General features: G+C 45.8%; 1 protein-coding gene across 1 annotated transcript in view; it reads left to right on the forward strand.

Moving 5' to 3' along the window:
- Positions 1 to 1,240: 1,240 nt before the first annotated feature.
- Positions 1,241 to 20,033, forward strand: part of LOC135221657 (conserved oligomeric Golgi complex subunit 4-like) — a 304,771-nt gene continuing 285,978 nt past the window's right edge. Inside the window, exon 1 of the mRNA XM_064259355.1 lies at positions 1,241 to 1,412. Coding sequence (XP_064115425.1) covers positions 1,320 to 1,412 — 93 coding nt within the window. The 5' untranslated portion in view covers positions 1,241 to 1,319. The remainder of the gene's footprint in view (positions 1,413 to 20,033) is intronic.

Here is a 20,033-nt window from a genome sequence, read left to right on the forward strand (position 1 = left end):
ATGTACATTAATCATATCACCGTCATATTCTGATAAGTCTTATCTTTTATAATATTGCATTTGAATGAGAAATTGTTTAAAAGTAAAAAAATATTGCAATTTGTATATGATAAATTTACATGAATGCGCCATGAAGAAATTGCTGTTGAAAATGCAGATGTGGAATACGCATCGGCACACACACTTGGATAGCTGCCCCGTAGACTTTTTATTCCGCATAGCAGACGAAAATTCCACACTTCGGCAACACTGCAGCCAGGAAGTTGGGGACGTGAGGTCTTCTAAGTTCAAAGACAGTCTTTTACAAAAATGTAAATAAGACCATATATGCATTGAAGTACTGAAAAAAAATGACTAATAAAACATTTTGCATGTATTATATGTTCTAATACTTACATAAGTTATGCAGTTCTCTTTTAATTTTACAAAAAAATATACGAAGAGGTTATCGGAGAGATGGTCAAGACTTTCTCTTCGTTTCCAGAAATTTTCACACTTCGATCACCTTTGCCTTCGCCGGGAAGAGGTGCTTCGCGACACAATAATACCATTTTAGTGGCAAAGAGTTTCTTCATCGAAGGTGGTATTTAAATATATGGACCTGAGTCTCTCTCAAGAGTTCACATAGGCAGGATGTATGTTCCACCTCTCCTGAGGGATACGTCTTTCAGTAGAATCCCTCAGGAGAAGTGGAACATACATCCTACCTATGTGAACTTTCGAGAGAGACAGAGTTTTGAACCCTGTGATTGGTTTATCAACAGGCAATCAGGAGCGTTGTAAGGGACTGGCCTAGACATCAAATGCACGGTTGATGTGAATCTGCCATAGTAGAGTCAGACAAGGTAGTGGATTTAAACTACTCATTCAACAGGAGATAATGAGCGTCGCAAATCCCAGTTAAAGTTGTATGCCTTTCCCTATTACTTTTAAATTTTAAAGTCCTTAAAGTAATTTTAAGTAAGGTTTTGATGCAAAGATGCTATTCAGGTAGAAGAAATAGAGACATTCACGCATTTCATGCACGATCTCTTGTTTACAACATTAAGGAAGATATGCAATAATTACCATTAAAAGGATTAGTATAGCATGACTTAGGAAATATCATTGGTCTAGAAAGTACATAAAAGAAAAATCAAACACTACCACGAAATCAACGATAAAAAAAAGGTGCCGATACAACGCCTCAGCATTCACCTGTCAAAACTATGTCTACTACTGATACTTCAACCACGTAAACAAACTGACGTCAGACGGTCAGACTCAGACCGGTCAGGAAGTTCAGTCAAAACTTCGGATGTTTTGGTCTTTGTAAAGGTATGGAGACGTCCGTGGAAGGCATCATCGACCCTTTGAAGTTAACGTCGTTGAGTGATATTAAAGAAGCTTATGACAGATTGTGCCAAGAAGAGGTAATGTTTGTTAATGAATATCTTGGTCTAGTGTGCTGTGACAGAACATTTTTATGGAGGCTAGCCTATCGTAACCTTCTGGTTGGCCAAATTGACCTAGCCTAGCTACCTATGTGTGAAGGGAAATAAACGGGATTTATTTTAATCATTATCTTATTCACAGATGGCTTTAGGGTAAGGTTGGTTAAGGCCAGAAAAAGGTAGATCTACAGGCTATTACTAGGGTAAACAACCGCGGACGATCCATCGTCATCGCGCTGGCCAGGCCTTATTCACTCGATATTTGATTGGTGAAACAAGAATACAATTACAACTTTAAGCATACCATATATGAAAGCCCCATATGAACTAAAGTATGTGAGCTTTTCGTAAAATAGTATGTTTTCAAGCCAGTTTTGAAATCCAATATAGCGGCAATCGTGTGGCTGCCCGGTCTAACCACAGACAATCCACCATCTTTCCCAGCCTTCCCAGCACTCATTTGAACAATGTTAGCGTATATAGGATAAATAATCACGGACGATCCATTGTCATCACGCTGGCCGGGTCTTATTCACTCGATATTTAATTGGTGAAACAAGAATACAATTACAACTTTAAGCATACCATTCAAAAGACTGAAGTTTCGTCAACGCAATGTGATATTGGAAAGCCCCATACGAACTAAAATAAGCATGTGACGCTCTTCGTAAAATATGTTTTCAAGGCAGTTTTGAAATCCAATATGGCAGCTATCATCAGGCTGGCCGGTCTAATCATGGACAATCCACCATCTTTCACAGCCTTCCCAGCACTCATTTGAACAATGTTAGCATATATATATGTAATGTTTATTGATCGTACTCAAGATTGCAGTTGTAATCAGCCCAATAAAACAACATTTTGTTGCCTATATTAGTGAAAGTATGAAACTTATTATTCCCCGGATCATGGTTTGAACTGAATTCATTTTTACCTTGTAATCGGTGGTTTTTGTCCGTACTGCCATCACAACTGAAAGTCCACAGTGCTTATTTGATTGTAATTATACACATTATTGGTCTTTATCCACTCCAATTGCACTTGAACCACGTTGCTGTTCCTGGTTCCTAAGCGCTCACTCCACAAACACAGGTACAAGCAGCAGACAACGACACTGTTTATTCCCTTAATTGTTTACTTTACTCATTATTTAGTTTAACTTTACTTTGTTACTTCAAAATTTTTATTCAATTCATGTCTATTATCCCTTTTTTGCAACCAAATTAACCCCAAAAAATTACAGATATTTCTAAAGTAGATACGAGCAGACGGCAAAATGACTCAGCTTCACACATACGCCGATGCATTTACAAACTGTTTCCATGAATTCTAGTTGTCATAGTAATGCAATAATGATAAAATTGCTCTAATATGTAGATATACTACAAAAAGATATGCTAATTTCACTTATTTCCCCAGTTTTTTTGTGTAAGTCTTATAACCCAGTTTGGAGGGTAAATACATACCAGTGCAACACTGATAAACAATAGAAGGGTGCGAAGAAACGCAGTAGGTACCGTTCACAGCAAAACTGTTGATATTTGAGTCAGGGGAATCTAGTTACTTTTTCAACAACGAATATTTTCAAATAATAATCATGAATATGTAAATAATTTATGCAATTCATGACCTTATACTGCCATTTAAACTACAGTGTCCCCCGTATTCGCGGGGGATGCGTACCAGACCCCCCCGTGAATAGTTAGAATCCGCGAATGTTTGGAACCCCTATAAAAGCGCTAAAAACAGCCTATTTTGTTAGTTAAAACTTAAGAAAAACCACTAAAAATTTTCATACTTGGTTTTTTAATAGTTTTATCACAAAAAGTGCATTTTATGATGAAATTGATCACAAAAACCAGGAATTTGTGGATATTTCTCATAGAAAAATACCGCGAATTAGCAAATTTTCCCCGCGAATAATGCGGGGAAACGTTCCCGAGAGAAATCCGCGAATGTGAGTCCGCGAATCCGAGAACGCGAATACGCGGGGGGTCCACTGTATTTATTTAAATAATTATCTAGTGCACGCTTCTTCTTTTCCTTCTACCAAAAAATTGTAGTTTCCTTGGATAAGCGGCGGTTGGTGTCATTGTTTACGATTTTTGTGAAGAAAGTGCCCCAGCGTCTATGGGTACAAGTGGTGTGGGAAGTACTGTGGAGTTTCAGTTGTGATGGTAGTAAGGATAAAACCACCGATTACAAGGTAAAAATGAATTTCAGTTCAAACCATGACCCTGGGAATAAGAAGTTTCATACTTTCACTAATATAGGCAACAAAATGTTTTTATTGTGCTGATTACAACTGCAATCTTGAGTAAGATTAATTAACGTTACATATATACGCTAACATTGTTCAAATGAGTGCTGGGAAAGATGGTGGCTCCGCTGCGCTTACGAACGGCACCTCAGGCGGTTGCTGCCATATTGGATTTAAAAACTGCTTTGAAAACATATTTTACGAAGACCTCACATGCTTATTGTAGTTCGTATGGGGCTTTCATATATCACATTATGTTGACGAAACTTCAACCTTTTGAATGTTATGTTTAAAGATATAATTGTATTCTTGTTTCACCAATTAAATATCGGGTGAATAAGGCTGATCCACGTGATGACGATGGATCCATTGCGGTATTTCCCCTATCCTTTCAAAGTAAGTATTTTCTCCAAAGTTAGAAAATAAGGTCATATTTTAAGATTAAACAGAGGTTAATGATAGTCTGGCTCTACGCTGTGCACACATACCTCCATGGCGCTTTCGAAATTTTTACTTACAACTCCGAATATTTAGAAGATTAACGCCATCTCGATGTTTGCAGAGTCGCTTGTGTCAATAAACTTCCCATTCCATGTGGTAAATCCGCACGCCACTTATACCCATAGGCGCTGGGGCACTTTCTTCACAAAAATCTTAAGCAATGACTTCCAACCACGACTTATCCAAGGGAACTGTGATTTTTGGTAGAAGAAGAAGAATAAGCGTGCACTAGATAATTCATATATCACATAATGTTGACAGAACTTCAGTCTTTTGAAAGGTTTGCTTAAAGATGTAATTGTATTCTTGTTTCACCAATTAGATATCGAGTGAATAAGGCTGATCCACGCGATGACAATGGATCCACTGCAGTGTTTCCCCCATGTGCGAACTGGGTACAGTGTTAAGTTCCAGCTCTTTGGGGATGAATGTAAATAGTACTACAGGAATAAAAGACTGCAGATATCATAAACAAACTAAAGCCCAAAGGTCAAAGTGGATTAAGCTACCTACTAAGTCTCAAAAAACTTCTGGGCCCAACGAGCTTAGTAGTAGGCTGAGAGACATAGGTACTGACCAAGGTCTAGATCTCAAAGAAGAATGATTAGCCCTGACTGGTTACAGTATGTTTCATTTGATAGAAGGGTGAAATTCTACTTTAAAACCATTATCACGTTTTGGACATTAAAATATCTTTTGTTCATGAACCTTACCTGGCAGATATATATATAGCTGTATTCTCTGAAGTCCGACAGAATTTCAAAACTCCCGGCACACGCAGTGGTCGCCAGGTGGTAGTACCCTTTCCCGCCGCTGGAGGCGGGCGTCAGGAACCATTCCCATTTTCTGCACCTCCGTCATTGGATTTTGGCACACTTTTGGTCACTTGAGTATCCCGATTGATTTTTGGTTTTTTGATTTGGATCGGTGGTTACCATACGCTAATTGTGGATTGGTTTTTGAATTTGGCTTGTTTTTTCCTAAAACTTAAGATGTCTGGATCTAGTTCGACTAGCGCCAGAGTATGTTGTGTGGAAGAATGCAGGTGAGGCTACCGAAATCTTCGGTAGACCCTCATACAGTGTGCGCAAATTGTCGGAAACATGTTTGTATGTTTGATGATTGCTGCAATGAATGTGAGAGTATGTCTGATTCTGCGTGGAACAGGCGTATGAATCATATGTGTGTAAAATAGAAAGAGATAGGGTAAGGAGGAGTGTAACGCCAGTTACACATCCAGTGGAATTTATCCCTCCTAAACCTGTGATGCCTTCGGCCCTACATTAGTGTCCTGTGGAGGGTAATACCCTATCGATGATTCTTGAATCTTTGCGTAGCCTGGAATCAAAAGTGCAAGCATTAGAAGGTTGTTAATATTGCAGTGGTGTATAGTGATAATGCTCCGAGTTGTTGCGGAAGGGGGGTCGGACCACCGATCTGACATCCTTCGGCAAGACCTGGGGCGCTTCCCAGGCTTCCAAAGTTCGTAAACGGACTTTGAAAGAGTGTTTTTCGTCATCAGAATTGTCCTCCCCGCGCAGCGGTTGGAGCTTTCGGAAGCGATCGCGCCCTTTTGAAGAGGACAAAGACGCTAGATGCCGCACAAGGCGGCCGCCGCCTTTGATCCCTCAGAGGAGGACGCTGCACATCCGTTAGCCCCTTCTGTTTTGCGGTCGTCTCCAGAACAATTCGAGGACTCTCCACCGCAAAGAGAGCAAAGGTGCAAGATGTCGCACAGGCGGTCGGCACCTTTGGTCTTAGGAGAAGGGACGCTTTCACGTCCCTTTCTACTTCTTGCGATCGTCGCCGGAGAGGATGTCCTTTTGACGACAATGCTTTTGAGCGCCCTGGTTGCGCTAAGGATATACCTGTGGCGGTCCATGTGAGGAGGAGGAGGGCTTCCCCTCACGTCGTCTTCTCACAGGATCAGCCCTAAATCGAAGAAGATTGAGAATTTGCAACATCAAATTGCCTTATTACGTAGTTGCAGAGAAAGAGGATATTCACGTCACAGGAGGAAGGATGATAAGCTGCCAGTCAAGAGATCCAGGCAGTCTCCTTCTCCTTCTCTTCTCATCGCCTCGCTCTTTTCTCCTGTTACCTCGCCTTCGAGATTTCGTGCACGAAGGTCTGCAGAGCACGACGTTAAGGCGGCAGCGAGACTTGACGCCAGGCCTGACGCTCGGCTGGGCGCTCGGCTGGATGCCAAGCGTGACGCTCGGCAGGACGCTCGGCTTGACGCCAGGCATGGCGCGCAGCTGGACGCACGACGTAATGTTTCTTCAGACATTCGCCAAGATTCGGAGGATAGTAATGAATCTCAAGAAGGAAACTTGTCGGAGGAATTAACTGAAGAACAATCATCAACAGTATCTTCAGATTACCAGGTTTTTGGTTTTTGTTTAATTGCTTCGAACCTCCTTTGAAGAGAAGTTTAAACCTGAAGCCCCGCAGGTTGCCTCCTTCACAATTGCTATCGTCTAAGGCTATCAAGACTCCAGGATTGTTGAAGATGGCTACTTCATTATCAACAAAAAGGGCTTTTAAGAAAATGCAGAATTGGATGGAGTCAAGAAAAGCCCGAAACAAGAACGCTTTCGCCCTACCCCCTTCAAGACTGACAGGCAAGGCAGGTCTTTGGTATGAGACAGGGGAGGAGATAGGTTTTAGAGCCCCCTCTTCGTCCCAAGGTGACTTCGCTACCTTGGTAGATGCACCGAAGAGATCCCTTTTGTCGACGACGAAAGTGCCCTGGACCCTTTCTGAGATGGACCATCATATGAAGGGACTCTTCCGTACAATAGAAGTTTCAACTTTTTGGATTGGTGTTTAGGGGTCTTGGATAACCGGTCACGTAGTCCTGATTCGCTTAGCCTCGAGGAGCTGTCCAGCGTGCTTGCATGCATGGACAAGGCCGTCAGGGATGGTTCGGAGGAGTTGGCCTTGCACTTCTGCACTTCGATTTTGAAGAAGAGAGCGGCCTATTGTGTTTTTACTGCAAAGGCGGTCTCTATCTCTCAAAAGGCAGAATTGTGTATGCGCCTCTTTCGAGCCATCTCTTTACCCAGGCTATGGTCAAAGATCTGGCTCTCAGTCTACCAAGAGAAGGCTACCCAAGACCCTCCTAGCTTCAGTCGGCACAAACGTACTGGTTGTTTCTTCTACGTCTGCACGGACGCACCTTTCAAGAAGCAGAAGCCCTTTCGAGGTGGAGTTTCCTCGAGAACATCTTCTCGAGGAAGTACACGTTCCAGAGGCAGAGTCTCGGCTAAGATCAGAGGAAAGAAATGAACCAGATATCCTTCAGCCACCAGTAGGAGCCAGGCTTCGACTATTCTCAAAGCTTGGATAGAAGGAAGGCGACAGCTGGTCGCTCAACGTCATCAAGGCGGGGGTACAAGATTCCTTTCTTGAAACCCTCCCCCACTGTGCACGACACCCAAGGATTTATCCCCTATTTACCATCAGGAAGAAGCAACAAATCCTTTCGATCTGCTCGAGCAGATGTTAGAGAAAAGAGAGCGGTGGAACAGGTCGTAGACCTGGAATCCCCCAGGCTTCTACAACAGGATATTCCTGGTGCCGAAAACAGTCAGGAGGTTGGCGACCAGTCTTAGATGTGAGCAGTCTGAATTGGTTCGTACAGAAGCAGAAATTCAAGATGGAGACACCTCAGACAGTTCTTGGTACCTTAAGACCAAACGATTGGATGTTTCATTAGACCTTCAAGACGCGTATTTCACGTCCCCATCCATCCACAGTCGATGAAGTATCTTCGGTTTGTCCTAAAAGGGACGGTTTATCATTCAGGGCGCTTTGCAAAATATCAGAGTCTCTATGTACCTGGACGACTGGCTATTCGTGCCTCCACTCAAATTGTGTGTGAAGGATCTTCAAACAACTTTATCGTTGTGAAGTCCCTGGGACTACTGTGTAATTTCGAAAAGTCACTTCTGAATCCAACCCCAATCCATCCTGTATCTGGGGATTCAGATGGATTCAGTGGCTTTTCGAGCTTTTCCGTCCCAGGGACGTCAGCAGCAATGTTTAGACAAAGTGTCAGGCCTTCCTAAGGAAAGATTCGTGCTCGGTGAGGGAATAGATGAGGCCTGCTGGGGACCATTTTCCTCGCTGGAGAAGTTTGTTTTATACATTCAACTTCCCTGCCAGATATATACTTAGCTATAGACTCCGTCGTCTCCGACAGAATTTCAAATTTCGCGGCACACGCTACTGGTAGGTCAGGTGATCTACACCCTGCTACCCTGGGTGGCAGGACTAGGAACCATTCCCGTTTTCTAATCAGAATTTTTCTGTCGCCCGGGCCATCAACATTGTTGTTGGTTCCTCTCGATTGGTTTTTCTTTTTTCACCGGCAATTGATCTTCTTGACCGACTTTTGGTGACGTATCTGGATTGTTGGATTGGCATACGCTTTTGTGGACTGTTTTGTGGACTTGATTTTGGATTTTTCTTTAAAAATGTCTGACTCTGGAATGGTTGTGAGACGTTGTGTGAATGTAGGCTGTAAGGTGAGGTTGCGAAAGCTTCGGATAGACCCTCACACTGTATGCAAGGGTTGCAGGGAGTATGAATGTTCTTTTACTAATACTTGCAAGGAATGTGAGAATTTTGAGTGAAGAACGAATGGAAGAATCTAACTAATTATTTAAAACAAAAAAGTTAGAGAGAGAAAGAGTGAGGAAGGCTTCTTATAGAAGTTTAAGTAGTTCGAGATCTGAACTAATTCCTAGCTTGGGATCTTCCCCAAGGGTAAGTATTGCTACTTCTCCTTCCATTGCAGCCCCTTCTCCTATTGCAGAACCTGTAGATTCAGCGAAAGAACTTGCGGATCTAAAAGCAGCCTTCAAGTTGATGGAAAACAAAATGGCTTGCCATACAAGGGTAAGGCTAGTGATTATTCAGTGGACAGTGAATATGAGTGTCCCCAGTGTAGTGGAGGGGGCATCTGGTCGGCTCCGCAACACTTCCCCTAGGTCTAGACCTCTTCCAAGCTCACAGCCCAGAGGAGAAGGAATGTCGAAAACCGAAAGGAGGTTGTGGAGGAATCCCCACCGATCAGGTGTCCCTTCGGCGGTTTCTGTGACACCCCAGACTGCCAAGGATCGCTATTGTAAAAAGCGTCCTGCGTGAGTGTTTTTTCGTCGTCGGGATCTTCATCTCCGAGACGTGATTGGAGGGATTCAGATCGATCTCGACCACTCAAGAGGAGTTGGAAGGCTCCGACGATTGATTCGAGCCCAGAAAACTTCCCTGAGGAGTCTCCTTCGGGAGTTAAGAAGGCAAGAAGAGCCATTCTTTCAACCAGAGTGAGAAGGAGTCAAGGAGGTGGAGCTATGGACTCCTCCCCTCCTCCTTCCCCTCTCCCGAAGAGGATAAAGAGGAGGTTACGAAGAGGTTCATGATGGCTATGCAAGAGCAGATTTTGTCTTTTGTAGGAGTTCTGTCAAAGGAGCCTCCTAGAAGGAAAGACTCTTCCTTCCGATCAAAAGATGCCTCCAGACGTATGGAGGTATCTGCCGCCAGGATCAATGCTCCTACTCGCGAGGTGAGGTTTCCTGTACGAACGTGGATGACCTATCAGACGTCTGGCACCGGCCAGGAGTGAGGAGTCACCCAGGAGGCGGAGCCAAGAGCCAGGAGGTGAGGAGTCAACCAAGAGGCAGGAGCCAAGAGCCAGGAGTGTGGAGTCATCCAGGCAGGAGGCAGGAGCCAGGAGGCAGGAGCCAGGAGGCAAGAGCCAGGAGCAAGAGCCAGGAGGCAAGAGCCAGGAGGCAAGAGGCAGGAGTCAGGAGTCAAGAGGCAGGAGTCAGGAGCCAAGAGGCAGGAGTCAGGAGGCAGGAGCCAGGAGTCCGGAGTCAGGAGGCAGGAGTCCGGAGTCAGGAGGCAGGAGTCAGGAGGCAGGAGGCAGGAGTCAGGAGGCAAGAGTCAAGAGCCAGGAGGCAGGAGTCGGAGACTCGTTCCTGGAATTTATGACTCTTCTCCAAATAGGAGCTCCTCTCCTTCAGATCGTAGGAGGTCTTGGAAGGACTCTCCCTCCAAACGTGAGCTTTCTCCTTCGTCTGATCGAGGTTAGACGATTTGTCTGATGACGAACCTCTGCAAATGAGGGACTCTCGAGTTATAAGGTCTTAGCTCATTATTGCTACAAGAGTTTGGAGACCTCTCTTAGTCCTGCGGCTCCTCCTTCTCCTCGTTCTCTCTTTTCGAGCTCGGCTACGGCAAAATCTTCGGCCTTTCTGAAAATGAAGCCTGCAATTTCTGGGCTCAGCTCGTGTCGCTGCGCGAAATATCCTTTAATCTATTATTTCTAGGGTAAATGTACTAACACATACCAGAGAATAAATAAATAAGAAAAAGGTCAGTACAACTGACTCGCTCACCCTCCAAGAGGGTGTCGGTATGACACTATGGCGAGTGAGACCACTACCAACGAGCCGATTGCCAATAGAAATCTCCCACTACAAAATCCCCACAAGAGGAGAGCCGACCCACAGAGTGGGCAGCAACTACTACACTCCATCCCATGCTAATCGCCCAGAAATAGATTTTTCCTTACGTCTAAAATCCCTTTTCTATGAAAGAAGGCACTCCATTCTTTAGATTCTTGGATGGACAAGAAGAAAGAGTTGGGAAAGACGGTATTCTGCATGCCTCCTTCCAAACTACATGGAAAGAGAGGTATTTGGTATGGGACAGGAGAGACTATGGGTCTTTCTCTGCCCTGCTCGGCAGATGCCGAACTTTTCCAATTTAGTGGAGGCCTCTAGACGTCACTCCTTAGGATCGGTCAGATCGACGTGGAGCACTTCGGAGTTGAACCACTTTCTAAAGGGACTTTTTGTCACTTTAGAGGTGTTCAACTTTCTGGATTGGTCACTCGGAGTTCTGGCCAACAAATCTAAAGATCCGGAGTTTCTTAAAAACCCAGAGATTCTCCATAGCGTCCTGTCTTGCATGGACAAGGCAGTACAGGACGGTTCGGGAGAAGTGGCTTCCCTTTTTGGTGCTGGTCTCCTGAGAAGAGATCAGTATATGGATCCCTATTATCAAAAGGGGTTTCTCCGAGCCAGAGGACTGCTTTATTGTTCGCCCCTCTGTCGGATCATCTGTTTCCTTCTCAGTTAGTGAAGGATATATCTCGCTCGCTAACTGAGAAGGCGACACAGGACCACTAACACAAACGTCCAAGAAAGGACGCCCCTGTAGTGTCGGCGATTGAAAGAAGGACTCTCGTCCTCCTCAGCAGCCCTTTCGTGGAGGTGCAGCGGCTCGTCCCCCTGCCAGAAAAGAAGAGCTCTGACAAGAGAGGAAGGTCTTCCTTTAGACCTTTCAAGAAAACCAAATGACTTGTTGCTCCTTCAAGCACCAGTGGGCGCCAGACTCCTGAACTTTGCAGGAGTATGGGCAAAAAGGGGAGCGACCCTTGGTCAGTGTCGGTCCTAAAGAAAGGATATGTAATCCCCTTCGAGGACAGCCCTCCCCTAACATCTACGCCTCGGGAACTATCAGCGAGGTACAGAGACCCTGTAACGAGAAAGACTCTCCTTCAAATGGTGGAACAAATGTGGGAAAGGAGGCCATCGAACTTGTTGCAGGATCCACACTCATTCCCCGGGATTTTTACAATCGCCTTTTTCTAGTACCAAAGGCATCGGGGGGGTGGGGGGGGGGGAGACCAGTTCTGGACGTAAGGGCTCTTGAATCGCTTTGTTCAGAAAAAGAAGTTTCGCATGGAAACGTCCGCTTCAGTAATGTCGGCTCTCGTCCAGGAGATTGGATGGTCTCTCTGGACTTGCAAGATGCGTATTTCCACGTTCCCATTCACCATTTGTTAAAGAATATCTTCGGTTTGTAATAGGAGACAAGATTTTTCAATTCAGGGCTCTGTGCTTCGGTCTGTCTACAGCTCCGCAAGTATTCACCAACCTGATGGCGAATGTGGCAAGATGGCTTCACCTAGAGGGAATAAACATCTCCTCTACTTGGACGACTGGGCTGATCAGGGCCAAGTCGGAGATTCAGTGCTTGGAGGACTTATCAGTAACAAGGAACATGATAGAATCGCTGGGACTTTACTCGTGAACCTCGAGAAGTCGCAGCTGATCCCCAGCCAGACTTTGGTCTATCTGGAGATTCAGATGGATTCTTCGGGGTTTTCGAGTATTTCCTTCGCGAGAAAGAATAACTCGAGGTTTGTCGAAAATCTCGAGCTTCTTAGAGAGAAAGAAACAGTTCAGCGAGGGATTATCTGAGCCTTTTAGGGACCCTGTCCTCACTAGAAAAGTATTCTCTCTGGGGAGGCTTCACCTTCGCCCTCTTCAGTTTTTCCTGAAAGGGGTGTGGAGTTGGAAGACGGGGACAAACTCTCGGACATCTTCCCGCTTCCACAAGAGGTAAAAGATCATTTCACTTATATAACTTACCCGGTGGTTACATATAGCTGTCGTCTCCTGACGTCACGGCAGAATTTGAAATTCGCGGTAGCGCTAATGGTTTGACAGGTGATCCCTCTACTCCCGCCCTCTACCGGGTACCGGGAACCATTCCAACAATAAATCAGAAGTTTCCTGCCGTCGGAACCGGTAACACGGTTCCTCTGCTGGTTGGAATTTGGAATTGATCATCTTGGTTTTCTCCTTTTGGTGATGTACCTTGAGTTTACTGATCTTTTTGCTAGCGCTATAGTTATTTTGTTTTTGGTTTTGATATTGTTGTCCTTTTTAGGAATTATTTTGAATTCTTCACGATGTCTGACACCGGCTCTGTTCAGTATAGGGTGTGTAGTAGTGGGTGTAAGACTAGACTTCTTAAAGCTTCACTTGATCCTCATTCTACTTGTGTTAGTTGTAGGGGACGTGAATGTTCTTTTGAGAATACGTGTGAAGAATGTAGTCTCTAACATCTCAGGAGTGGAAGGCACTGGGAAAGTATATGAGAAAGTTAGAAAAAGATAGAATCAGAAAGGCTTCACAGAGATCTTCTTATAAGTTAGTGAGTAGCCAGGATATTCCTCTGAATTCTATTAATCCTGTTCCTATTAACCCCGTAGTGGTTGCTCCTGCCCTCGAATCTGTATCTCCCGATCCCGATCCCGTGTCAGTATTACGAGCCGATATGGACTCGAAATTTGTCTCTTTCCTCACCACTATGCAGAAAATGGGTGAGACAGTTGCAAGAAGTGGTAGTTAAGTGTGATAAATTACTTAGTGCAAGTGTAGTGGAGGAGGTGGTTGTTCGGCCCGTTCGTTCTCCTAGGTCTAGGCCCTGTCAAACTCCCCAGATCCTGGGAGGAGCATGCCGAAAACCGAAGGGAGGCGAGCGGGGACCTGCTCCCGAGCAGCCGCCCCCCTCAAGCAATCCTGTAGCCGTATCCCAGGATGCTGTCGCTCACCATTGGAAAGGTGTTGCGAGGAAGTGTTTTTCGTCAGTGACTCTAGTTCAGATGTTTCCTCTTATAGAGGTTGGCGTAATAAGACTTCTAGACCGCTGAAAAGGTCGCGCGATGTTTCGCCTGCTGCGGTTCCCAAGAAGGTGGGGACGGGGGCCTGCCGAACCTTCTTGTAGTTTTGGGAGGAGCCTGAAGCTTTTTCTCCGGCGGGTGGGGCGATTTATCGCCTTCTCTCATAGAAGTGGAGAAGCCAGAACACGCACACTCCTTCGGAGCCTTCTCCAGAGCCTCCTCAAGCGTAACTCCTGCGGCTCCAGACGTGTTTGTGGATCATCCTTCTACACCTCCCGCAACCTTCTACGTCGGTGGATCCTCAACCTTCGGTGTTTGAAACAGATGAATGCCAAGTTAGGCAGTATCTTGGAGCTTTTTGGCAAGTCTCTTTCGTCCCCGAATGCGCTCCCGACCGCCTTACATCTTCCGCAGACTACGTGCAGTCCTCTTCGCAGGCTCCTTTGCAGTCGCCTCTTCAGGCTCAGACTCTCCATGTGACTCCTCTTCAGACGCCACTTCAGGCGCCGGGTCGGACTCCTTTCCTGACTCCGTCTATGGCGCCACGTCAGGCTCTCGCTCGAGCGCCAGCGCTCGGCCGCCAGCTCAGCCGCCAACGCAGCCGCCAGCTCAGCCGCCCGGATACGTCTCAGTACAGGCTCAGACGTCTTCTCCTGCTTTCTCACACCCTCCTCGGACGCGTCAGGGTGCGACTTCGCCAAACAAGGATTCCTCTTCCGATGGAATGTTCGCCAGTTTCGTCGGAAGGAAGCTTCGGATTTGAGGAAGAAAGAGAAGGACTTACAGAAAAAGACAAGCATTTGTCCGGGGTAATAAACTCCTTTTACGATCTTCGTTGACAACTTTTGGAGATTCTTTTGCGCCTTCCGTTCCAGTTTCTCCTAGTTCGCAGTGGCAAAAAGGACAGTAAGCCTGACTCCTCGTCCTCGTTCACGTCGTCTCGTCCTCTCGATTTCGGCTAAGAAAGCTATCAAGAAAGTTAACGCTTGGCTTTTGGAGAAGAGGGAACAGGGGAAAAATGTTTTTTGTCTCCCCCTTCGAGACTTTCGTCAAGGAGCCGTGTCTGGTATGACACTGGAGAAGTTTTTTCCCTGGGTGTGACTGCCTCCGCTCAGGGAGACTTTTCTAGTCTCGTGGACTCTTCCCGCAGAGCAGCCCTTAATACTTGCTAAGATTTTCTTTTCAACAAATGAACTGGAGCATCTTTGCAAGAGTGTTTTCCGTGTTTTCGAAGTTGTTAGCTTCCTGGATTGGTCCATTGCTTCGCTGGCCAGGAAAGTCAAGTCATTTGGACTTTCGGAGGAGCAGTTGAAGGATTTTGCCTCGGTACTGGATTGTATCGATAAAGGCATCTGTGATGGAGCTTCGGAGCTCGCTGCCATTTTCGCCTCTGGAGTGTTGAAGAAGAGACAGCTTTGGTGCTCCTTCTTGTCGAAAGGGGTTTCATCGAACCAGAAGTCTGCCTTGCTCTTCTCTCCTTTGGACAAGAAACACCTATTTCCGCAAGAGATTGGTGAGCGAGATCGCTCAATCTTTAACACAGAAAGCGACCCAGGATCTTTTAACACAGTCAGTGAAGAAGCCCAGGAAGATAGCTCCGGTTCTTTCTGCTTCTCGGAGTGCTCCCTCCACGGAAGCTCCTAAACCATTTCGAGGGAGAGCTCCCGTTCGATCTTCCTCCAGGTTTCGTGGGAGAGGTAGAGCCTCTTCTAAAACCACTCCCTCTTCCATCAAAAAGTAGGCCCCGTAGCCTACCTCCACACAGCAGTAGGAGCCAGATTACACCTCGGCAGACCTGGTTTCATCTCGGAGCGGATCCTTGGACGGTCCAGGCCTGAAGGAAGGATACACCATTCCGTTCATCAAGCACCCCCCTCCCCCCTCCACAGAATTTCCTGTGAATTTGTCAGCCTACTCGGAGAACTCCGAAAAAATTTGCTGCCCTCCATCAAGAAGTTCTCGCCTTACTGGCAAAGAGGGCCATAGAGTTAGTGGACTCTTCCGCAGGAAACCAGGATTTTACAATCGCCTTTTCCTGGTAAAGAAGGCCACGGGGGGTTGGAGACCACCGGTGTTGGACGTCAGTGCCCTGAACGTCTTGTCCTGAAGACGAAGTTTTCTATGGAAACGACCCAATCGGTATTAGCAGCTCTTCATCCTGGAGATTGGATGGTTTCCATAGACCTTCGGGACGCTTATTTTCATATTCCGATTCATTCGGAATCGAGAAGATTCCTGAGATTCGTGTTCCAGGGCCGCATTATCAGTTCAGGGCCCTCTGCTTCGGCCTGTCGACAGCTCCACAATTGTTCACCAGAGTTCTGTCGTCAGTAGCAAAGTGGCTTCATCTAGACGGGATACGAATATCCATGTATCTAGACGATTGGCTTCTCAGGGCAAGGTCCAGACAGAAGTGTGTGGAGGACCTACAAAAGACTTTAAGGATGATGGAAAGCCTAGGTTTGTTAGTAAACAAAGAAAAGTCATGTCTCACTCCTTCTCAGGAGATAGTTATTTAGGAGTGAGACTGAATTCAGTTCTTTTTCAGCTTTTCCGTCTCGCCAAAGGATCGACTCTTGCCTGAACAAAATAGACGAATTTCTCGTCAGACAACTTGCTCGGCGAATCAGTGGATGAGCCTTTTAGGAACCTTGCTTCAATAGAGCAATTTGTAAGTCTGGGCAGGCTCAACATGAGACCACTTCAATTTACTTGAAGCAGAAGTGGCAAAGGAAGAATTCCCAGACTCCTTCGTGTTCACCATCGGAAGGAATCAAACAGGACCTACTTTGGTGGAAATCAGAAGGAAGGCTAGAGGAAGGCTTGTCTCTAAGCCAGTTGAGCCCCAACCTTATCTTTTGTCAGACGCATCGGACAAAGGGTGGGGAGCTACTCTGGGGAGAGAAAGGAAGTGTCGGGGTCTTGGCAGATTCATCAGAAAAGCTGGCACATAAATCTAAAAGAGTTGAAGGCGATTCATTTGGCTCTAATGCACTTCAAGACAGAGGTAAGAGGGAAAGTAGTGCTGGTTCAAGCAGACAACACCAGGCGGCTCTTCTTACATAAAAAAAACAGGGGGGGACACATCGTTTTTCTCTGTGCGAGGCGGCCGGAGAGATCTACTCATTTGGGCGGAAAGAGAACAAGGTTGTCTTGAGCACAAGATTTATTCAAGGCTCGAAGAATGTAAAGGCAGACATTCTCAGCAGGAGAGGACAAAGTCCTCTCCACAGAGTGGACATTACATCCTCAAATATGCAAGAAGCTTTGGGGGATTTGGGGATGTCCTCAGTTGGATCTCTTCGCCACAAACAAGACAGCTCGTCTACCACTGTATTGCTCCCCAGTTCCAGACGAGGAGGCGTTTACAGTGGATGCCATGCTTCTGGACTGGTCAAATCTGGATCTGTATGCCTTTCCACCTTTCAAAATGCTAAGATTAGTTCTGGCAAAGTTCAGAGGTCATCAGAACGTCAGGATGACTCTGATAGCCCCCTTTTGGCCGGCCAGGGAATGGTTTCGGATCTACTACTGCTGTTGACGGACTTTCCGAGAGAGTTACCGTTAAGGAAGGATCTACTCAGACAGCCCCACTTTCTGAGGTTCCATCACAACTTGTCCGCTCTTCGACTAGTCGCCTTCAGACTGTCGAGCATCTCCTCAGAAAGAGAGGATTTTCAAAGAGAGCTTCAAGGGCTATTGCTAGACCCAGAAGAGAATCCTGATCGAGTGTACCAAGCTAAGTGGGTCCAATTCAGAGCTTGGTGCAAAGAAGAAGGAATTTCGTCTTCTAAGACCTCTATAGCTCAGTTAGCTAACTTCCTTCTTTTTCTTCGTGAGAAGAAGAAGCTTTCTACCCAGACGATTAGGGGTTATAGAGCTATGTTGTCTTCTGTGTTCAGACATCGAGGATTAGACATTTCTAATAATCAAGACCTCTCAGACCTGATTCGTTCCTTTGATACGACCAAGACAAAGGAGTCAAGAACAGTAGCTTGGAACCTGGATGTAGTTCTTAAATGGCTGATGTCAGATAGATTCGAACCGATCTCCTCTAGTTCTTTTAGAGATCTGACCAGGAAGACCCTTTTTCTTTGTGCTTTAGCATCAGCTAGAAGAATCAGTGAGCTGCATGCTATTGATAAGAGAGTTGGATTCGCTAAGGGCCCAATGCCATTTGCTCATCAATGCTGGGGTTTTTGGCTAAGAATGAAAATCCCTCACGTCCTTGGCCTCGTTCTTTCTCTATAAAGAACATTTCGGAGTTAGTGGGGCCTAATGAGCTGAATGTCTTCTCTGTCCAGTGAGAGCACTTAGACATTATGTGCAAAGGACCAAAGGTATAAGAGGTAAGAGTGATAACCTGTGGTGTTCAGTGAAAGATCCTTCTCGTCCTCTTTCTAAAAATGCGCTCTCCTTCTTTTTAAGGAGTTGATTTCTGAGGCACACGGACAATGTCAGGACTCAGATATCAAAGTGTTTAAAGTCAAAGCTCATGAAATTAGAGCAGTGTCTACGTCTATGGCCTTTAGACGTAATCTGTCTTTGAAAGACATTATTAAATCTACATATTGGAGAAGCAATTCTGTCTTCGCATCTCATTATCTGACAGATTTGCAAACCACATATGAAAATTGCAGTACATTGGGGCACCATTCATTGTGACTGACACGGTATTGGGTGAGGGAGAGAAGGATGTATCCCATCCTCACTAACTTTTCTCCTTGATTAGTTTTTTGTATTTTTAAGGTTGTCTGAAGATACAGGGAGTTTGAGTATCTTTCAGTCTTTAATGTCTGGTGTATTTCTTAAACGGTTGTGGTGATCCCTCGTTTTTCATTGTATGTGGTGATTTGTACTGCGCCCTGAGCAGGGGCATTATAGTCTTGTCCGTTACGGTCACGTCCTCAACGGCAAGTACTTATTATTGTGTCCGACGCACGGATCCTATATCCTGTCGGTACAATAAAGGCCAGCAGACTACAGAGGCAGTAAACACTGAGTCAGCGGTCTTTAAAGGTAAGGAGGAACCTATATCTTCGGATAATTCCAACAGTTATTTTAGCTGCCATTGTCCCCACCACCTAAATGTGTCAATCAGCTATATGTAACCACCGGGTAAGTTATATAAGTGAAAATGACATTTTTATAATAATATAAAGTTTCACTTATACTTACCGTTGGTTATAACGAAGCCCGCCCTCCTCCCCTCATATGGACAGGTAGGCATGAAACTTCTGATTTATTGTTGGAATGGTTCCCGGTACCCGGTATAGAGGGCGGGAGTAGAGGGATCACCTGTCAAACCATTAGCGCTACCGCGAATTTCAAATTCTGCCGTGACGTCAGGAGACGACAGCTATATGTAACCACCGGGTAAGTATAAGTGAAACTTTATATTATTATAAAAATGTCATTTTGAAGTGGTGGATCCTTCCTCTTCAAAAGAACGAAGGCGTATCGCTTGCCCTGCAGAACCCAGACCAAGTGTTATATGCCGACGCTTCGGAGTCGGGATGGGGAGCGACGCTAGGAGCAAGGGAGGTGTCAGGCACCTGACAAAGGAACAGGTGTCCTGGCACATCAATTGCAAGGAACTAGTGGCCATACACCTAGCCTTAAAGTTCTTCGAAGAGATAGTCAGAGGCGGGGTGATACAGATAAACTCGGACAACACCACGGCTCTGGCTTACATACGCAAGCAAGGAGGTACGCACTCTTTCTCCCTATTTCAGTTAACAAGACACCTGTTAACCTGGACAGAAGAAAGAGGCCTAACTCTCCTCACAAGATTTGTTCAAGGGATCAAGAATGTGAGAGCGGACAGACTGAGCAGGAGGAATCAGGTCCTTCCCACAGAATGGACTCTACACGAAGAAGTGTGTCGAAGTCTTTGGTCCCTGTGGGGGAGACCTCACATAGACCTGTTTGCGACGTTCCTCTCCAAAAGAATAGAGATCTTTTGCTCTCTAGTGGAAGATCCGAGAGCCTTCGCAATAGACGCGTTTTCGGTCCTCCTGATTGGTCGGGTGTGGGACGCATACGCCTTTCCCCCCGTTCAAGATCCTGGGGGAAGTGCTCAGGAAGTTCGTAGCTTCAAAGAACACGAAGTTGACACTAATAGCCCCATTTTGGCCAGCCCAGGAATGGTTCACAGGAGGGTACTGGAGTGGATAGTGGACTTCCCCAGATCTCTTCCAAACAGACCAGATCTACTCAGACAACCCCACTTCGAGAGGTTTCATCACAACCTCCCAGGTCTCGCTCTGACTGCCTTTCGACTATCGAAAGACTTGTCAGAGCGAGGGGCTTTTTTCTCGCAAGGCTGCGGCTCTATCGCTAGAGCCCGCAGAGC

Source organism: Macrobrachium nipponense, chromosome 3, assembly GCF_015104395.2.
Source record: "Macrobrachium nipponense isolate FS-2020 chromosome 3, ASM1510439v2, whole genome shotgun sequence".
In the NCBI taxonomy this organism is placed as follows: Eukaryota; Metazoa; Arthropoda; class Malacostraca; order Decapoda; family Palaemonidae; genus Macrobrachium; species Macrobrachium nipponense.